Raw genomic sequence first — 14,851 nt, forward strand, 5'->3', positions numbered from 1 at the left:
GTGGGAACCCGCCCCCCCGCGTGTCACCCCACTCCCCGAGCCTTGACGCCCCGCGGAGCTGCACCCAAGGGGACAGGGGGGGCCATGGCTGCTGCCACCCCCTGAGGTGCTGTGGAGGGGGACATGCGGGGGGGCAACAGGAGCTGCCCAGGGTCCTGGGACCAGGTGTCACTGCAGTGGCTGGGGACAGGGACCTTCCTCCAGGGTCACCAATGGCGGGATGGCTGCCACCGTGGTCTCCCCACTGCTCAGACACCCCCCCAGCAGCCATGTGCATGTCCCCTGCCTGCCAGGCCCCATGTCTGTCTGTCCCCTGCCTGTCCCCTCCATGTCTGCCTGTCCCCTGTGCCCGCCATGCCCACACCTGCCTGTCCCCACTTGCCCCTCCCATGCTGCCTGTCCCCGCCTGCTGCAGCCTCGCTCAAGTTCAAGGTTCAAACTCCACAGGCTCTGGCCAGGCGGCGGTGGGGACGGGCAGGGGCCAGCTGGCCCCGCGCTCTGTGGCAGCCAGCACCGGGCACCAGCTACGCCAGCAGACACCAGGTCCCAGCACTGGCACCAAGGGGCACCGGTCACCTTCAGGGTGCCAGGTGGTGGCTCGGTGGTGGCCGAGGTGAGGGGCCACAGCGGCAGGTGGGTGCATGAGGACAGCACGCTGTGGGGTGGGTGGGACACTGTGCTTTTGGGGGACGTGTAGGGGACGGGGCGCAGGAGCCGGTGCCGGGGCAGCAGCTGCCCTGCGGGGCACAGTGCCAGGTGTTGCTCAAGCGGGAGCTGCACCGTGTGTACACACATGCGTGTGCACATGCTCACACCCCGCACACTCACCCTGGCCTGCAGGCTCCGTCCTTGCTGTGGTTGCCCTGCTCGGGTGCCATCACCCGCGTCCCTGGCCACATCGATGTCAAGCACCTCAGATGCGGACAGAAGCCCCTGCCCGCTGCTGGGACCCCAGGGCCCCGAGGGGGAGGACGCGGAGCCCAGGGAGGAGAAAGTCTGTGCTGTGTGCGGGGACCGTGCCACCGGGTATCACTTCCACGTCATGACGTGTGAGGGCTGCAAGGGCTTCTTCAGGTGGGGGCTGCCACCGCGGGGGGATCCACGGCTGCTCTGCAGCACCGGATGAGGGACAAGGTGGGATGAGGCTGAGGAAGGGGACAAGATGGGATGGGGCAGGACAGGATGGGGAGGGACAAGACGGGATGGGACGGGACAGGATGGGATGTGACAAGATGGACTGAAATGGGACACGACGGGCTGGGACAAATGGGCTGGGACAAGACACAGCAGGGTGGGATGGAACAAGATGGTCCCATGGACAGGGACTGGGTAGGACAAGACAGGACAACAGCTGCCACCCCATGCTCAGGCCACCTGGCTTCTCCAGGGCACAGTGGTGATGGGGTCCGGGGGGCTGGAGGTGGCCCCTGCCCTAGGACATCCTGTCCCCCAGCCCCTGCTGCCCACCCCCCGGGGACAGAGTGACAGTCCCCGTGGCCTCATGGCTGGGCCCATGTCCCTCCAGGCGCTCCATCAACAAGGGCATCCGCTTCACCTGCCCCTTCACCCAGAGCTGCCCCATCACCAAGGCGAAGCGGCGGCAGTGCCAGGCCTGCCGCCTCCAGAAGTGCCTCGATGTGGGCATGCGGAAGGACAGTGAGTGCGGTGGCGGGGACACAGGGGAGACCTGGGGAGGAGGAGGGGGACACGGAAGACTGGGTGGGAGGACAGGGTGAGGACATGGGGCAGAGGTGACCAGCCTAGGTGGAGTGGCAGGGGAGGACATGGGGGCAGAGGGGATGGGGCAGCCCAGGGGCAAGGGGACAGCAAGGGACAGAGGCTTAGAAGTGACAGCAGGGGGGCACAGGAGAGAGGGGACAAGGGGGACCACCTCGGGGAGAGTGGATCATGAGGTGCTGGCATCTCCGAGCACCCGGCGCCCCCTGCCACCAGTGACTCTGGTCGCTGGGCTGGGGGTGACGGTGGCGGTGGGGCGGCAGTGATCATGTCCGAGGAGGCTCTGCGGCGGCGGCGGGCACTGTGGGGCCAGCGGCGGCTGGCGCGGGAGCAGCCGGTGGGGCTGACGGCGGAGCAGCAGGAGCTCATCGGCATCCTCATCGCAGCCCACCAGCACACCTTCGACTCCAGCTTCTCCCAGTTCACACACTACTGGGTGAGTGGGGAGCCCCTGGAACCCGGCTGTCCCTGCAGGTGCCCCAGCACGGCGCTGACACCCTGGCTGCCTTCACCGCAGCCTGCTGTGCGACTCTACGTTCCCAGCCCGCAGCCACAGAGCCCACCGGAGCCAGGTGGCCCTGCTGCATGGCCACCGTCCCTGCAGCCAGACTGCCTGGACGACGAAGTGCTGCCTGATGTCTTCTCCATGCTGCCCCACTTTGCCGACCTCAGCACTTTCATGATCCAGCAAGTCATCAACTTTGCCAAGGAGATCCCAGCCTTCAGGTCTGCAAGGGGGAGCATGGGCAGGGGCCCCCCGCTGCCACCCTGGCCCTGATGCCTCCCCTCACCCCCGGCAGGAGCTTGCCCATCGATGACCAGATCTCGCTGCTGAAAGGGGCCACCCTGGACATCTGCCAGATCCAGTTCAACACTGTCTTCAACGCAGAGACCAATGCCTGGGAGTGCGGGCAGCACTGCTACACCATCCAGGACGGAGCCCTGGGTGAGGTGGAGCGCGGCAGCACCGGGGAGCAGGGGTAAGCCATGTCCCCATCCCAGCTCACCTGTCACCGCCACACTCCCCCCAGCCGGCTTTCAGCAGATCTACCTGGAGCCACTGCTCAAGTTCCACATTAGCCTGAAGAAGCTGCATCTGCACGAGGCAGAGTACGTCCTGCTCCAGGCCATGCTGCTCTTCTCACCAGGTAGGGACTGCGGGGGGCCGCAGCAGTGGGGCGTCCCCTTGGCCCTGCTGACAGGTACCCACTCACCCTGCGCCCCCAGACCACGCCGGCATCACCCAGCGGGACTTCATCGATCAGTTCCAGGAGAAGGTGGCCCTGACACTCAAGAGCTACATCGACCACCAGCACCCCATGCCTGAGGGCAGGTACGTGCAGGGGAGGGTGGGCACGGCCTCGGTCCCCTCTGGGTCTGAGCCAGGCATCCCGTCCCCGCCTCCCAGGTTTCTCTATGCAAAGCTGCTGCTGCTGCTGACTGAGCTGCAGACGCTGAAGGTGGAGAACACGCGGCAGATACTCCACATCCAGGACCTGTCCTCCATGACGCCGCTGCTCTCCGAAATCATCAGCTAGAGCCCGCAACATGTTCCAGCCCCCAGCTGTGGGCACCGCAGCTCAACAGCTATCACTGCACTTTACAGGGCAGAGTAAAGCTCCTTTATTTTTCCAGGCTCTGCAGATGTGTGCGCCCAGAGCCACCCCCTGCGCCGCTGGAGGGAAACCGAGGCAGAGCAGGGGTGGGAGCAGAGGGAAGCATGGTGCTGGGGCGAGGAGGGCGGCACAGGTGAGCGCCAGGGCCCATGGAGGCCCCCAGGCCCCAAGCAGCAGCTGCTCCTCAGCCCAAAGGTGCTAACACAAGCCACGTGCTGTCACACAGTGTCCCCCGGCCACAAGGGACCAGGTCTCCACACCATCGGCTCCCCTGACACCCTGGCACAAATGCAGGGCCCAGCTGGTGCCGCGCACAGCAGCTCCCTGAGCAGGACGGTGGCACGTGCCGCCCACCCCTGCGGTCCCTCAGCCCACAATGACGCTGAAGCCGCAGTGGAAACGGTTCTTCCAGTGGTTCAGGAAGGCACCCAGAGCCAGGGTGACGGGCAGGGGGGGCAGCTTCTTCTCCAGAACGCCCCCAACGCTCCAATTACTGTCCAGGAGCCCTGCGAGGGTGAACAGGATGAGGGCCTGGCCAGCGCTGGGGCTGCCAGGTGCCGGTACGGCTCCTCGCTCACCTCTGAAGACCATGTTGGCCTGTGGCAGGTTGAGCTGGTAGCCAAAGGCGAAGGTGGTATCCTGCAGCCGGGTGTTGGCCTCCAGCTCCACCCCAACCTGCACCTGGGGGGAGGAAAACCTGAGGCCCTGGGGCAGAGAGAGGGACACACAGGGGAGAGGGACACACAGGGGAGAGGGACACACAGGGGAGAGGGACACACAGGGGAGAGGGACACACAGGGGAGAGGGACACACAGGGGAGAGGGACACACAGGGGAGAGGGACACACAGGGGACACTCACCTGCTCGTTGGCTCGGTGGTAGTAGCTGGCATGGGCACCACCATACCCCACGTTCAGCGTTGCCACCCACTTTAGAGCTGGAAGAGAGAAGTAAAGCAGAGGGCGAGGGGAGCCGGGGCATCCCGCCGGGGCCAGCACGACAGGCAGGACCCCCAGGGCTGTGTCTGCAGCCCCCTCAAGCGCAGGGCGCCTGCATACCCGTGTATTTGCCCGCCAGCGTGAGGATGGCTCCCTCCTCCCCTGGCCGCCGGTGGTAAACCATCTCCCCACCCAGGACAAGGCGGGAGGTGATGCTCTGGAGGAAATGGGCCACCAGGATCACTGTGGGGACAGTACGGCCCTCAGCACACAGCCCCCCCGGGCCTGGCAGCCAGAGGGGGGAATACCCTGCTCACCAGACTCGCCAAGGAGATCGGGGTTGCCCAGCGTGAGGGTAGCGGTGCAGTCGTCCCCCCGGTACTCGCCGTCGAACTGCCACGTCACGAACTTGGTCTGGTGAGTCTGTGAAGGGACAGGCACCGCGGCAGGTACTGCCATCGCCCCTGCCGCCGGCTAGGGGTGCCAGAGACCCTCCAGCACCCACTACTGCGGGGTCATCTCCCACCTGGCCCCACCTGGAAGACAGCTTTGGTGCGGATGCGCTCGGCCACAAGGTGCAGCACTTGGGCATTGAGGCTGCCGCTGTTGTCCATGTCCCCAATCAGCGTGGGGAAGGCCTGGGGACGAGGCAGGGCGTCAGCTGGGGAGACAGGAACCCCCTGCCTCCCGTGATCCTGACTTGAGCTGCAGGGTGGGGCCCCCTTGCCCTGAGATAACCCCCACCCACCCTCATAACACCCCCGTGCCACCTCACCCCCCATCTTGGGGCCATGCAGCCACCCTGAGGGCACCCCTCACTCCAGGGTGCAGGATCTCACCTCGGTGGGGCCGAGCTGGCGGTCCCCCACGAAAGTGGCATTGAAGTGGTAGCTGGAGGGGCCAAGGGTGCTCATGTGAACCGTGTGCGTCACCTGCGGGGACGGGATGTCAGGGAACCGGGGGGCAGCCGGGGGCGGGGGCAGCCGCTCCCCCCGCAGCACAGTCCTCCCCCCCCGCAAGTCCCTGTGGTGCCCCTGACCTGGAAGTGGCTGCTCAGGGTCTTGGTGACGATCAGCTTCACCCCCTCCATTTGCTGCGGGAAAACCTCTGCGGGAAAGAGGGGCCTGAGCGGGGGCCCCGCTGCCAGCTCCCCGCTCCGCGGCCAGACCCCCCAGGCAGCCCCCCGCCCTGGGGCCAGCCTCCGCTACCAGCCCACCGCCCCGAAGGCCACCCACGCCCCTCCCCACCGGCACCGCCGTGCCCCCCGCTGCCAGCCCGTCCACCCACGCCGCCAGGACCCCCCACCGCCGCCGGGGCCACCCGAGGGCCTGGCCCCGCCACCCCCTGGGCGCCGCTGGCCTCCCAGCCCCACCTTTGCACTGCCGGTGCAGCTCATCGAAGCTGCCGGGGCTCCCGAGCGGCTCCCCTCGGCGCGGGGCCCGGGGCGCGGCGGGGCCCAGCGCGTTGCCCATGCCCGGCCCGGCTCTACGGCCGCCCGCGCCCCTCGTCGCCGCCGGGCGCCGCCATCGCGGGCGCGGGCACCGCCGCTGCCGGAAGCGGCTTCGCGAGGACGCGCCCGCCCGAGGCCGCCGCCGCCATTGCTGGGGCGGGCAGCACTCGCCGCCCATTGGCTGAGCCGGCGGGGCGGGGCCGCAGCCACCGAGCCCCCCCGGAGCCCCGGCCCCGCGCAGTGCTGTTCCGGTGCTGCCGCGTTCCGCCACGCCGGTGCAGCCCCGCGCCCACCCCGCCGCGTCCTGTGTGTCCCCCTCACCTTGTTTCCCCCCTCCCGTTCCGTTCCTGTGTCCTCTCTGTCCCTCCTCCCTGCACCCCTTCATGTCCCACATCCCCTCCTTGCGCCCCCAGACCCTGCTAGCTGTGCCTCAATTCCCCTCCATTTGCCTCCCGCGGCCCCTCCCTGTGCCCCCTCCCACACACATCCCGTCCCCCTGCTTGCTCTACATCCTCAGTCCTGCATCCCACTCCTTGCCCTCTGCCCTGTGTCCCTGGACCTTCCCTGTGTCCCCTGTCCTTGCTGCCGTCACCTGCAGCTTTCCTGGAAACAGCTGGTGTAGGCAGGGGCTCAGAGGGAAAGGGGCCCCAGTGGCCCCACGGGTGAGCCCAGGGAATGAAGAGCTTTTGTCCCTGGTGCCACACAGGTGCCCTTTGGCCGTGTGTGCCCAAACAGCGCCACAGCTGGCCCCTGGCTGGGCCCCGTGGTGGGGTGTCCCCAGGTTCCCCCCCCATGGGTGCTGCCACCAGGAGTCAGCAGGGACAGCCCCCCACTGCCCCATGCTGAGTCACACTGTCACGTTGGCAGCCAAGGGTCAGCGATAAGGCAGGTGACAACCTTTGCCCCACAGATGCCGGGGCAGGCTGGTGCGCAGCCCCCCAGGCCGCCCCCACCAAACCAGGACCCCAGAGTGGAGCAGCCACCTGAACCCACAGGACTGGGGCAGAGGGGTGGTGAGTGCTGCAGCTGGAGCATGAGGGGGCCTGAGGCTGGGGGCAGGTAGGACTGCTTTGGAGGTCCCGCTATGCTGTATGGGTACAGCATGTTGTGGGACTGCAATGTGCCACGGGGCTACCACTTGCCACAGGGCTCCAACATGCCACAGAGCAACCAAGTGCCATGGGACCACCACACACCACAGGGACATCAGCCAAGCCCCCATGGTGGCAGCCCCAGCTCCCATGTCTCCCCCGCAGCCAAAACCCCTGGGCCATTGTCACCCACTATCCATGTCCTGCCCAGGGGGACAGGGCCCCAGGGTGCAGGGCCACCCTTGGTGAGGACAAGGAGGGGCTGCCCCCTGCAGTGACCCTTACCCCCACCGTGTTTACCCAGGCTGTGGCAGGGGCCGGCATGGCCTCCCTGGCCCAGGGGCGGGAGCTGGCCCGGGGAATATAAGCAGTCCCCGAGAGGGCACCCCCACAGTCCTGTGAGGTGAGTGTTATCTGGCACCCAGCGCCTGGGCAGGACAAGGCTGTGGGGCTGGAATGGGGCAGGGTGGATAATGCCGTGGGGTGGGATGGGACAGGAGTGGGGCAGGGTGATGCCAGTGGGGCTGGGACAGGCCCATGGCCATAGGGTGGGGATACTGGAGCTGTGGGGCAGGGATGGGGCAGTGCTGCAGGGCAGGAGGGGGACCGAGGTTCCATGGGGTGGGATGGGGCACGATGGGGATGCTGCAGCAGCAGCAGGGGGGTGGGAAGCTGCTGCAGGGCAGAAGGGGATGGTAGAGCCATGGGACACGCCAGCCACCGCTGATCCAGCCCCACAGGACCCCCAGCCCTGCAGAGATGAAGGTGCTGGTGGCCGCCCTGGTGCTGCTCTGCGCCTGCCACCTCCAGGCCGCTCTGGTGAGGCGCGAGACTCCGGATGAGGAGGCTGTCCCTGCGGCCATCGATGACTTCTTCAGCCGCTATTTCCTGTCTCTCTCCAGCTTCATGACCAAAGACCTGCCGCAGAAGCTGCAGGCAGAGGAGCTGCACAGCCAGGCTGAGTATGGGGGGCAGCAGTGGGCATGGGGCCTCCCCTCAGCTGCCCCTTGGCACCCCCTTCATGGCCTGTCTCTCCACCAGGGCCTACCTGGACCGGGCTAACAAGCAGCTGGCCCCACTGGCCCAGGAGCTGCAGAGCAACGTCCTCAGCCTCTTCTTACCACTGCTGGACCTGGGCAAGGGTGAGGGGCAGCCCTGAGCCCTGCCACGGCAACCCCCATACCCCTGTGACAATAAAGTCTTGGAGCTGCCGCTGCCGTGTCCTTGGTGCTGGGGGAAAGCCCAGGGGAGGGAGGGAGGGAGGGAGGGAAGGAGGAGGTGCGGGAGCGGCTGAGACCCCACAAACTCAGTGCTGCTAGCACTACAGGTAAAGACGCCAAAGCAGCTTCGCGCCCCGGGCGTGCCCCTAATAAAGATGGCGGCGCCAACCTGCTACACGCCCTTGTCGCCGCGCGTCGCGCCCCCAAGCAAGATGGCGGCGCGGGGCCAGCGCTTCCGCTGTCGTCACTTCCGCCCCGAGCCAAGATGGGCCGCTTCCGGCGGCGGGGAGATGGCGGAGGAGGCGGCGCGGCGGGCGGTGGCGGAGCTGCCGCTGTTGCGGACGTCGGCGGGACCGCGGGACCGGGAGGGCTGGGCGCCGCGCCTGAAGGAGGAGTACCGCGCCCTCATCCAGGTGTGCCGGGCCAAGCCCCGCCGGTCAGGCTCCCCCGGTGTGTCCCCCGGTTCCCACCCCCCACCCCCCCCGGCTTCTCCCCCGGTTCCCTCCGCTCACCCCCGCTCGCCCCCCAGTACGTAGAGAACAACAAGCGCGCCGACAACGACTGGTTCCGTCTAGAGTCCAACGCCGAGGGCACCCGGTGGGTGAACGGGGCCGGTAGGGTGGGGCACGGACCGGGCCTCCCGCCGCCCCCGGGCCGCCTCAGTGTGCGGAGGAGGTCCCGGGACTGAGGGGGGCGGGGGCCGCTCCCGCGTGTGTTGCAGGTGGTTCGGGAAGTGCTGGTACGTCCATGAGCTGCTCAAGTATGAGTTTGCCATCGAGTTTGATGTGAGTGGGGTAGGGGTCAGGGGGCCGCGGGGCCGGGGGGCTTGAGGGGCCGCTGACCCCCGTCTGCCCACCCCAGATCCCGGTGACCTACCCCTCCACCGCCCCCGAGATTGCCATCCCCGAGCTGGACGGGAAGACAGCCAAGATGTACAGGTGGGTGAAGGGCGCTGCCGCCCCGAGGAGGGCCGGGGGGGAGCTGACAGCTGCCTCCTCCCTGCAGGGGCGGCAAGATCTGCCTCAGCGACCACTTCAAGCCCCTCTGGGCTAGGAACGTCCCCAAATTCGGTTTGGCCCATCTGATGGCGCTGGGGGTGAGTCGCGGGGGGGGGGGTGTCCCCGTTTGGGGGGTGGTCCCTGTGGGGCTGCTCACCCTCTTTCCCCACAGCTGGGCCCGTGGCTGGCTGTGGAGATCCCCGACCTCGTCGCCAAAGGCATCATCCAGCACAAGGAGAAGTGAGCGGTGGCTGGAGGGGAGCGCTGGTGCGGTGCAGCACCGCGCCCGCCCCCCACCCCCACCCCAGCTGCGCCCACTGCCCCTCTGCCACTTCGCTGCTGCTCCTCAATAAACTCTTCAGTTCCAGCCTTGCCCTTGCCTGCTGCTCTGGGGGTCCTAGCGGGGGTACCCCCAGACCTCGGGGGTCCAGCCGCCCAGCGCGACCCTACAGTAACACTTCACCGGAACGCGCTGTTTCTTTAAGAAGACGGGGTGCGGCGGCTCCTTTAAGAGCGGCGGGGGACGCCGCGCGGTCTCCATAGCGACGCGGTGGCGCGGGGCGGGGGGCGTGGCGCTGCGGCGGCGCAGGCGCAGTGCGGCGCGCGATGCTGCCGGGGGCGGGGCGAAGGGCGGGAGGCGCAAAGATGGCGGCGGGTGCTGCGGGAGTTGTTGCCATGGCGGCCCGCGGGAGGTAACAGTGGCGGCGGGCGGTGGCCCCGCGGGGGTGGGGGGCAGCGGGGGGATGGGGGGGGGGGGCAGGTAGGGGAGGGGCTCTGCGGGGCTGGGGCGAGGGGCGGGCAGCAAGGCCGAGAGGGGGGGGGATCGCCCGCCCGCCGCCCCCCCGCCCCCCCCCCCTTCCCCCGCAGTGCCCCCCGGTACCGCGCAGGGGGTGGGACGCGGGGCTCTGCAGCGCGGTGCCCGGGATGGAGGGGAGGGCGAGGGGCAGAGGCCGGGCGGGGCGGGGGGCTTTCGCCACTGTCGCGGCTGGCCCCGCGGAGCCCTTCGCGCAGGCTGGGGGCTCCCGCCGTGCCGCAGCCCCCGCGGCCGCACCGCGGACCCTCCCGCCGGGTCCACCCGCTGGAGCCGGGCTGGCGGGTGCTCAGCGGCTCGGAGCTCCCCCGGGGGCCACTCCAGCCCTTCTCCGGGTGCAGCCGCCGCGGCCCAGCCCCTCCCCGGCCGGCGCTGGGAACCGGCGGGCCCTGCGCAGGGCCTGCGCCCCCCCCCCCCAGCCCGCGACGGTGCCAGGTGCCCCTGCGGAGCAGGAGCCGGGGAGTGGCTGCCCGGCCGCTCCGAGCGGGATCTCGGCAGAACGCGGAGCAGGAAGGCAGGAGGGCCCCGATCCCGGTGGTGCCAGGCACCTCTGCGACTCACCCGCCAGCACAGCGCTTGCCTCCCGTCGGTGCCGCGGCAGCTGTATGAGGGGGGGCTGTGGGGTCTCGCCGGGACCGTGTGCCACCCCCTGGTCCCGTCCGGTGACCTGGAGCATCTCTCCTTGTGCCGCAGGGCCCCTGCCGACGGGACTCTCCGGCCGGCCGCTGGCCACGGCGGGCTGTGAGCAGTGCTGGCGGGAGGAGGCGCGGCAAGAGAGGTGGGTGCATGCCCCGGTGCCCCTGCACACCGGCTTGATGCCGTGGGTATCAGCCCATCCCTCTCCCTGCAGGGCTCCCCTCTTGGCTGTCCCCACGATGCCCCAAGCCTCGGAGCACCGCATCGGCCGGGCCAGGGACCATGCTGTCATCACCTCACAGCCCAAGGCTGCCACGAAGCTGCCCAGCGGGCACCGGGCCCTGAGCCAGGAGCGCCATGCTGCCTCCCTGGCCTCTGCCACCGCTGCCAACGGGCTCTCCCCGGCACCCAAGCTTCGCCTCCTGCCACCCCGGCCTGGCTCGCTGGACGACCGCGGCAAGAAGTTGGAGCTGGACCGGGGTCGGGCCTCAAAACGGGGGGAGGCTGTCCGCAGCTCGGCATGCCGGCGGGGGCCCATGAAGGCAGACCATGCGGTGCGTGTGCCTGGTTCTCCCCAGGCAGGTGCTGTGCTGGGCAGCGCCTCCTTCTCCCTGCCTGCTGGGGCCTCGCTGGCGGGGCGCGAAGCAGAACGCCGGCGAAGCAACCTGGCCCGCTCAAAATCCATCAGCATCGGGGACCTGAGCCAGGGTGGTGGTGGTGGTGGTGGTGGCCGTGCTGAGGACGTGGCGGCAGTGCTGAGCCGGCTGGTGCTGAGGGACTGTAGCCATCAGCTGAGTGCTGGCTCGCTGGCTCTCAAGAGGAGCTCCTCTCTCCGGAGGGTCAACGTCTCTTCAGGGCTGGATGGGAAGCCGGCCACCCCGCTGCTGTCTGTCCGGCCTGAGGGCTGCCCAAGGACTCGTACTGCCCCCGACCCCCCGTACGCCCACAGCCCCAACGTTCCAGCACCCGGCAGCCCCGCCCTGGGCAGAGTCCCGGCACCCGGCAGGACCGAGGAGAAGGCGGCAGCCGTAAGAGCCTCACGATTTGTCCCACCAGCAGGACATGCCCTGGCCCTCATGTTGCTCCTGGTTGCAGGGCAGCAGCTTCGCTTCTGTCGGGGTCGGTGATAGCACTGGGGTGGGATGGTGGTGCCAGTCTCACCTCTCCCTGCTCCATTCCTCCTGGGGGAACCCCAGCTGCAAAAGGGTGGAGTTGCCTTGGCTCCAGGGGTGCTGGCCAGTACAGTGCCTGTTTCCACATCCACCTTCGCCCCACGGAGTAGCTGGGCCCTGGCCTCCACTCGTCTTGAGCCACGTGTCAGGATTAGGTACCTTGAAATCCCGGGGCTGGGCCTGTGCTGGTGGGGGACGGTGACATGGCTTGGTCCCCAAGGCGCATTCCCCACCAGTGGCACAGGGCTGCCCCTTGGCCCTGCTGAGCCACCTTGCTCCCTGCACCGCTCTTCTGCACCTTGTCGGCATGGTGCAGAGCAGGTGGGTGTGTTTGCCTCTGCTCCCAGTTCTCTGGATGCCCACTGTCCCCAAGGTGGCTCTCCTGCTAATTAATCCCCCCGAGATGAGCCTCCAGCAAGGCCCAGAATAGCCAGGGGAAATCGGATCAGCTAATGAGCTGTGGCTTAGGGAGGTGGAGGGGGCCCAGCAATGCTGGTGCCGCAGTCCGTCCTGGCACCCAGGCGGTGCCAGAGCCATGCCAGGGCTGCAGGGAGCCATGCTGGTGGAGCTGCCACGCAAGTTGCACCGCACCTTGCTCACCAAGCGGGAGCTGCAGGGCCATGGCACCGACATCTCCGAGTCGGTGATACACACGGCTGTCATGGGGCTGCTGCTCGTCCGTGGTGAGGTGAAGCCTCTGTGGCCGGGGGGGGGCTGGCCAGCTGTAAGAAGCTGAGGGGCGGCTGGAGGTATCTGCTCCGTGGGGACAGGTCTCACTCCTGTCCCTTCGTGTCCCCACAGACCCACCACACCTTGCTGCTGGGCTCGGGCCACGTCGGCCTCAGGAACCTGGGCAACACGGTAAGCACCCGCGTCCCCCAAGCCCCCCTGTCCCACGGTCCTGGGGTGTGCAGGGGACCACGGGCTTGCAGCAGCTGTAGCGAAGCGGTTCCCTCCCACAAGGGCTGTTGTGTCCCTGGAGATCCCCCAGCCCCTCGGTGGTCCCTGTGGCACAGCAGAGCACATGCAGCAGTGCAGAGGATGGTGGGGGACATGCTGAGGCCCAGCGGCCCCCCTCCAAGGTGTCACTGCATCCCTGCTGCTCTCTCGGCAGTGCTTCATGAACGCCGTGCTGCAGTGCCTGAGCAGCACCAAGCCTCTGCGGGACTACTGCCTGCGCCGGGACTTCCAACAGGAGCAGCCTCCTGGCTCCCGTGCCCCCCAGGAGCTCACCGAAGGTGGGATGGGGACTTCTCACACCTACACCCACCCCCCGTCCCGTGTCTTACGCAAACCCTGCTGGTACTGACACCCCGTGCGTCCCCGTCCCCGCAGCCTTCGCTGATGTGATCGCTGCCCTCTGGCACCCTGACTCCTCTGAGGCTGTCAACCCCGGGCGTTTCAAGGCTGTCTTTCAGAAATACGTCCCCTCCTTCACCGGATACAGGTGAGGCTTCACCCTCTGCCCTGGGGCACCCCTGGCAACTGGGGGGCTGGAGGCAGTGGTGGGCACGATGGCTCTTTCCCCCTGCAGTCAGCAGGATGCACAGGAGTTCCTCAAGTTCTTCATGGATCGGCTGCATGTGGAGATCAACCGCAAGGGTCGCAGAACCCCCAGCATCCTCTCAGACACCCGGCGGACCCCCGCGTTGGAGGACCCTGAGATGTTGAGGTGAGGGGCAGAGGGGTCCCCAGGGGTCCTGGGTGGGTGGCCACAGTATGCAGCCCAACCCGCCACCTCTCCCTGCAGCGACGACGAACGCGCCAATCAGATGTGGAAGCGATACCTGGAGAGGGAGGACAGTAAGATTGTGGGTGAGCACCGCTGGGCAGGGGTGACACCTTCCCCAGACCCCCAAAACCCTCCAGGTTTCCCTCTCTGCCCAGCCTCACACCCTACCTCACCCCCAGACCTCTTTGTGGGGCAACTGAAGAGCTGCCTCAAGTGCCAGGCTTGCGGCTACCGCTCCACCACCTTTGAGGTCTTCTGCGATCTCTCCCTGCCCATCCCAAAGGTAGGGACAGGGCAGAGCCCCCCGGCCCCCCCAGCTGCTCCCTGGTCCCCGCCACCTGACTCTCTCCCTCTGCAGAAAAGCTTTGCTGGGGGGAAGGTCTCACTCCATGACTGCTTCAGCCTCTTCACCAAGGAGGAGGAGCTGGACTCGGAGAATGCCCCGGTAAGAGGCTGCAGCCGGTGGCTCGGCACCCCTGGCTCGGCACTGCCAGCCCCCTCTCACTGGTGCCGTGCTGCCGGCAGGTCTGCGACAAGTGCCGGCAGCGGACGCGGAGCACGAAGAAGCTGACCATCCAGCGCTTCCCCCGCATCTTGGTGCTTCGTATCCTTTACGGACCAGAGGGTGGGGAGCCTGGGACCCCCGGAGCTGCTGATGCTTGGGGGGGAGGGGGGGGGGGCATTGACCAGAGGGGGCTGCTGTCCTTCCAGCCACCTGGGGCCACATTTCCCTTGACGGTACCCAGACCTGAACCGGTTCTCCACCACCCGCTACTCCATCAAGAAGTGCTCCGTCTTCGTGGACTTCCCGCTGCAGCAGCTCAACCTGCGGGAGTTTGCCAGCGAGAAGGCAGGTGAGGTGTGGCGGGGGGCTGTGGTGGGGGGCTGCGGTGGGGGGGCAGCGCTGAGCCCAGCCTCCTGCTGCAGGCAGCCCTGTCTACAGTCTCTACGCCCTCTGCAACCACTCGGGCAGTGTCCACTATGGCCACTACACCGCCTTCTGCCGGGACCCGGCTGGCTGGCGTGTCTACAATGACTCCCGGTAGGTGACCCCCACCACACCACCCCCACACCACCCCCTCGCCTGGGCCCTGTGCCCCCCTGCCCAGCTGGGGTGGGCACAGGCTGAGGGTGCCGCCGCAGCGTCTCACCCATCAGTGAGAACCAGGTGCCGTCCAGCGAGGGCTACGTCCTCTTCTACGAGCTGGAGGAGCCCCCCGGCAGGAGGCCCTGAGCCCCCTCGGACCTTGAAGTGCGGGGCTGCCCCCTCCCTGGGCCAGGGCTGCGGCCCCCGAGCCCCCGGGGTGGCATGAAGACAGAGGGCGGGGGTGGCTGCTGCCCCGGGCGTGGCTTTTGTGAATAAATTTATTAAAAAAAAAGCTAAAAAGGTGAAGGTCGGAGGTGTGAAGGGTTGGCCCTGGCCAGGGCCCGGTGCTCTGCTGGGGGGGGG

The 14,851-nt window shown here is 68.1% G+C and overlaps 5 protein-coding genes across 17 annotated transcripts; 4 read left to right on the forward strand and 1 right to left on the reverse strand.

Annotated features, from left to right (window-relative positions):
• The first annotated feature begins 527 nt into the window (after positions 1–527).
• On the forward strand, positions 528–3,369 carry NR1I3 (nuclear receptor subfamily 1 group I member 3). Of its 3 annotated transcripts, none has more exons than XM_037411867.1 (9): positions 528–613; positions 841–1,074; positions 1,526–1,656; positions 2,001–2,173; positions 2,255–2,463; positions 2,538–2,683; positions 2,769–2,885; positions 2,965–3,070; positions 3,146–3,369. In XM_037411867.1, exons 2-9 carry the CDS (start codon positions 902–904, stop codon positions 3,273–3,275), a joined length of 1,185 nt encoding a protein of 394 aa, XP_037267764.1. In that variant the 5' UTR covers positions 528–613; positions 841–901; the 3' UTR covers positions 3,276–3,369. The 3 variants fall into 3 exon arrangements, with proteins under 3 accessions (XP_037267764.1, XP_037267763.1, XP_037267765.1); XM_037411866.1 differs by having other exon boundaries at positions 548–633; XM_037411868.1 differs by having other exon boundaries at positions 548–633; positions 841–1,026.
• On the reverse strand, positions 3,345–10,548 carry TOMM40L (translocase of outer mitochondrial membrane 40 like). Of its 5 annotated transcripts, none has more exons than XM_037411880.1 (9): positions 10,423–10,548; positions 5,331–5,398; positions 5,131–5,223; positions 4,828–4,929; positions 4,609–4,714; positions 4,412–4,534; positions 4,214–4,290; positions 3,932–4,034; positions 3,345–3,859 (listed from the first exon to the last, which is right to left on the reverse strand). In XM_037411880.1, exons 1-9 carry the CDS (start codon positions 10,535–10,537, stop codon positions 3,720–3,722), a joined length of 927 nt encoding a protein of 308 aa, XP_037267777.1. In that variant the 5' UTR covers positions 10,538–10,548; the 3' UTR covers positions 3,345–3,719. The 5 variants fall into 5 exon arrangements, with proteins under 5 accessions (XP_037267777.1, XP_037267778.1, XP_037267774.1 ...); XM_037411881.1 differs by lacking the exon at positions 10,423–10,548 and adding an exon at positions 6,063–6,141; XM_037411877.1 differs by lacking the exon at positions 10,423–10,548 and adding an exon at positions 5,664–5,934.
• Positions 7,542–8,044, forward strand: LOC119159249 (apolipoprotein A-II-like). The gene is made up of 2 exons (XM_037411915.1): positions 7,542–7,794; positions 7,874–8,044. The coding sequence occupies exons 1-2, from the start codon at positions 7,592–7,594 to the stop codon at positions 7,989–7,991; spliced, it is 321 nt and encodes a 106-aa protein (XP_037267812.1). The 5' UTR covers positions 7,542–7,591; the 3' UTR covers positions 7,992–8,044.
• On the forward strand, positions 8,085–9,422 carry UFC1 (ubiquitin-fold modifier conjugating enzyme 1). 4 transcript variants are annotated; one of them, XM_037411903.1, is made up of 6 exons: positions 8,292–8,502; positions 8,582–8,649; positions 8,774–8,791; positions 8,914–8,990; positions 9,058–9,148; positions 9,223–9,404. In XM_037411903.1, the coding sequence occupies exons 1-6, from the start codon at positions 8,343–8,345 to the stop codon at positions 9,292–9,294; spliced, it is 486 nt and encodes a 161-aa protein (XP_037267800.1). In that variant the 5' UTR covers positions 8,292–8,342; the 3' UTR covers positions 9,295–9,404. The 4 variants fall into 4 exon arrangements, with proteins under 4 accessions (XP_037267798.1, XP_037267800.1, XP_037267797.1 ...); XM_037411902.1 differs by having other exon boundaries at positions 8,310–8,465; positions 8,774–8,837; positions 9,223–9,390; XM_037411901.1 differs by lacking the exon at positions 9,058–9,148 and having other exon boundaries at positions 8,085–8,502; positions 9,223–9,422.
• On the forward strand, positions 9,660–14,794 carry USP21 (ubiquitin specific peptidase 21). Of its 4 annotated transcripts, none has more exons than XM_037411831.1 (13): positions 9,660–9,742; positions 10,712–11,525; positions 12,471–12,530; positions 12,784–12,907; positions 13,005–13,116; positions 13,204–13,341; positions 13,420–13,484; positions 13,581–13,684; positions 13,760–13,846; positions 13,927–14,005; positions 14,148–14,255; positions 14,333–14,443; positions 14,545–14,794. In XM_037411831.1, the coding sequence occupies exons 1-13, from the start codon at positions 9,696–9,698 to the stop codon at positions 14,712–14,714; spliced, it is 2,019 nt and encodes a 672-aa protein (XP_037267728.1). In that variant the 5' UTR covers positions 9,660–9,695; the 3' UTR covers positions 14,715–14,794. The 4 variants fall into 4 exon arrangements, with proteins under 4 accessions (XP_037267728.1, XP_037267729.1, XP_037267730.1 ...); XM_037411832.1 differs by having other exon boundaries at positions 14,560–14,794; XM_037411833.1 differs by having other exon boundaries at positions 9,661–9,742; positions 14,329–14,443; positions 14,545–14,760.
• The last annotated feature ends 57 nt before the right edge of the window (positions 14,795–14,851 follow it).

The sequence above is a fragment of the Falco rusticolus genome, chromosome 19, assembly GCF_015220075.1.
Source record: "Falco rusticolus isolate bFalRus1 chromosome 19, bFalRus1.pri, whole genome shotgun sequence".
NCBI classification, from domain to species: domain Eukaryota; kingdom Metazoa; phylum Chordata; class Aves; order Falconiformes; family Falconidae; genus Falco; species Falco rusticolus.

Coding starts and splice junctions, on each gene's coding strand:
- NR1I3 (XM_037411867.1), top strand. CDS start 902: ATGTCAAGCACCTCAGATGCGGACAGAAGCCCCTGCCCGCTGCTGGGA. Junction 2,684..2,768: donor CATCCAGGACGGAGCCCTGG/GTGAGGTGGAGC, acceptor CACTCCCCCCAG/CCGGCTTTCAGCAGATCTAC. Junction 2,886..2,964: donor CATGCTGCTCTTCTCACCAG/GTAGGGACTGCG, acceptor CTGCGCCCCCAG/ACCACGCCGGCATCACCCAG.
- TOMM40L (XM_037411877.1), bottom strand. CDS start 5,919: ATGGGCGGCGAGTGCTGCCCGCCCCAGCAATGGCGGCGGCGGCCTCGG. Junction 4,930..5,130: donor GCCAGCTCGGCCCCACCGAG/GTGAGATCCTGC, acceptor CCTCGTCCCCAG/GCCTTCCCCACGCTGATTGG. Junction 4,291..4,411: donor GCTGGCGGGCAAATACACGG/GTATGCAGGCGC, acceptor TCTCTCTTCCAG/CTCTAAAGTGGGTGGCAACG.
- LOC119159249 (XM_037411915.1), top strand. CDS start 7,592: ATGAAGGTGCTGGTGGCCGCCCTGGTGCTGCTCTGCGCCTGCCACCTC. Junction 7,795..7,873: donor GAGCTGCACAGCCAGGCTGA/GTATGGGGGGCA, acceptor TCTCTCCACCAG/GGCCTACCTGGACCGGGCTA.
- UFC1 (XM_037411901.1), top strand. CDS start 8,208: ATGGCGGCGCCAACCTGCTACACGCCCTTGTCGCCGCGCGTCGCGCCC. Junction 8,503..8,581: donor CCGCCGGTCAGGCTCCCCCG/GTGTGTCCCCCG, acceptor CTCGCCCCCCAG/TACGTAGAGAACAACAAGCG. Junction 8,991..9,222: donor AAGACAGCCAAGATGTACAG/GTGGGTGAAGGG, acceptor CTTTCCCCACAG/CTGGGCCCGTGGCTGGCTGT.
- USP21 (XM_037411831.1), top strand. CDS start 9,696: ATGGCGGCGGGTGCTGCGGGAGTTGTTGCCATGGCGGCCCGCGGGAG. Junction 9,743..10,711: donor GCCATGGCGGCCCGCGGGAG/GTAACAGTGGCG, acceptor CTCTCCCTGCAG/GGCTCCCCTCTTGGCTGTCC. Junction 14,006..14,147: donor CCCCCGCATCTTGGTGCTTC/GTATCCTTTACG, acceptor GACGGTACCCAG/ACCTGAACCGGTTCTCCACC.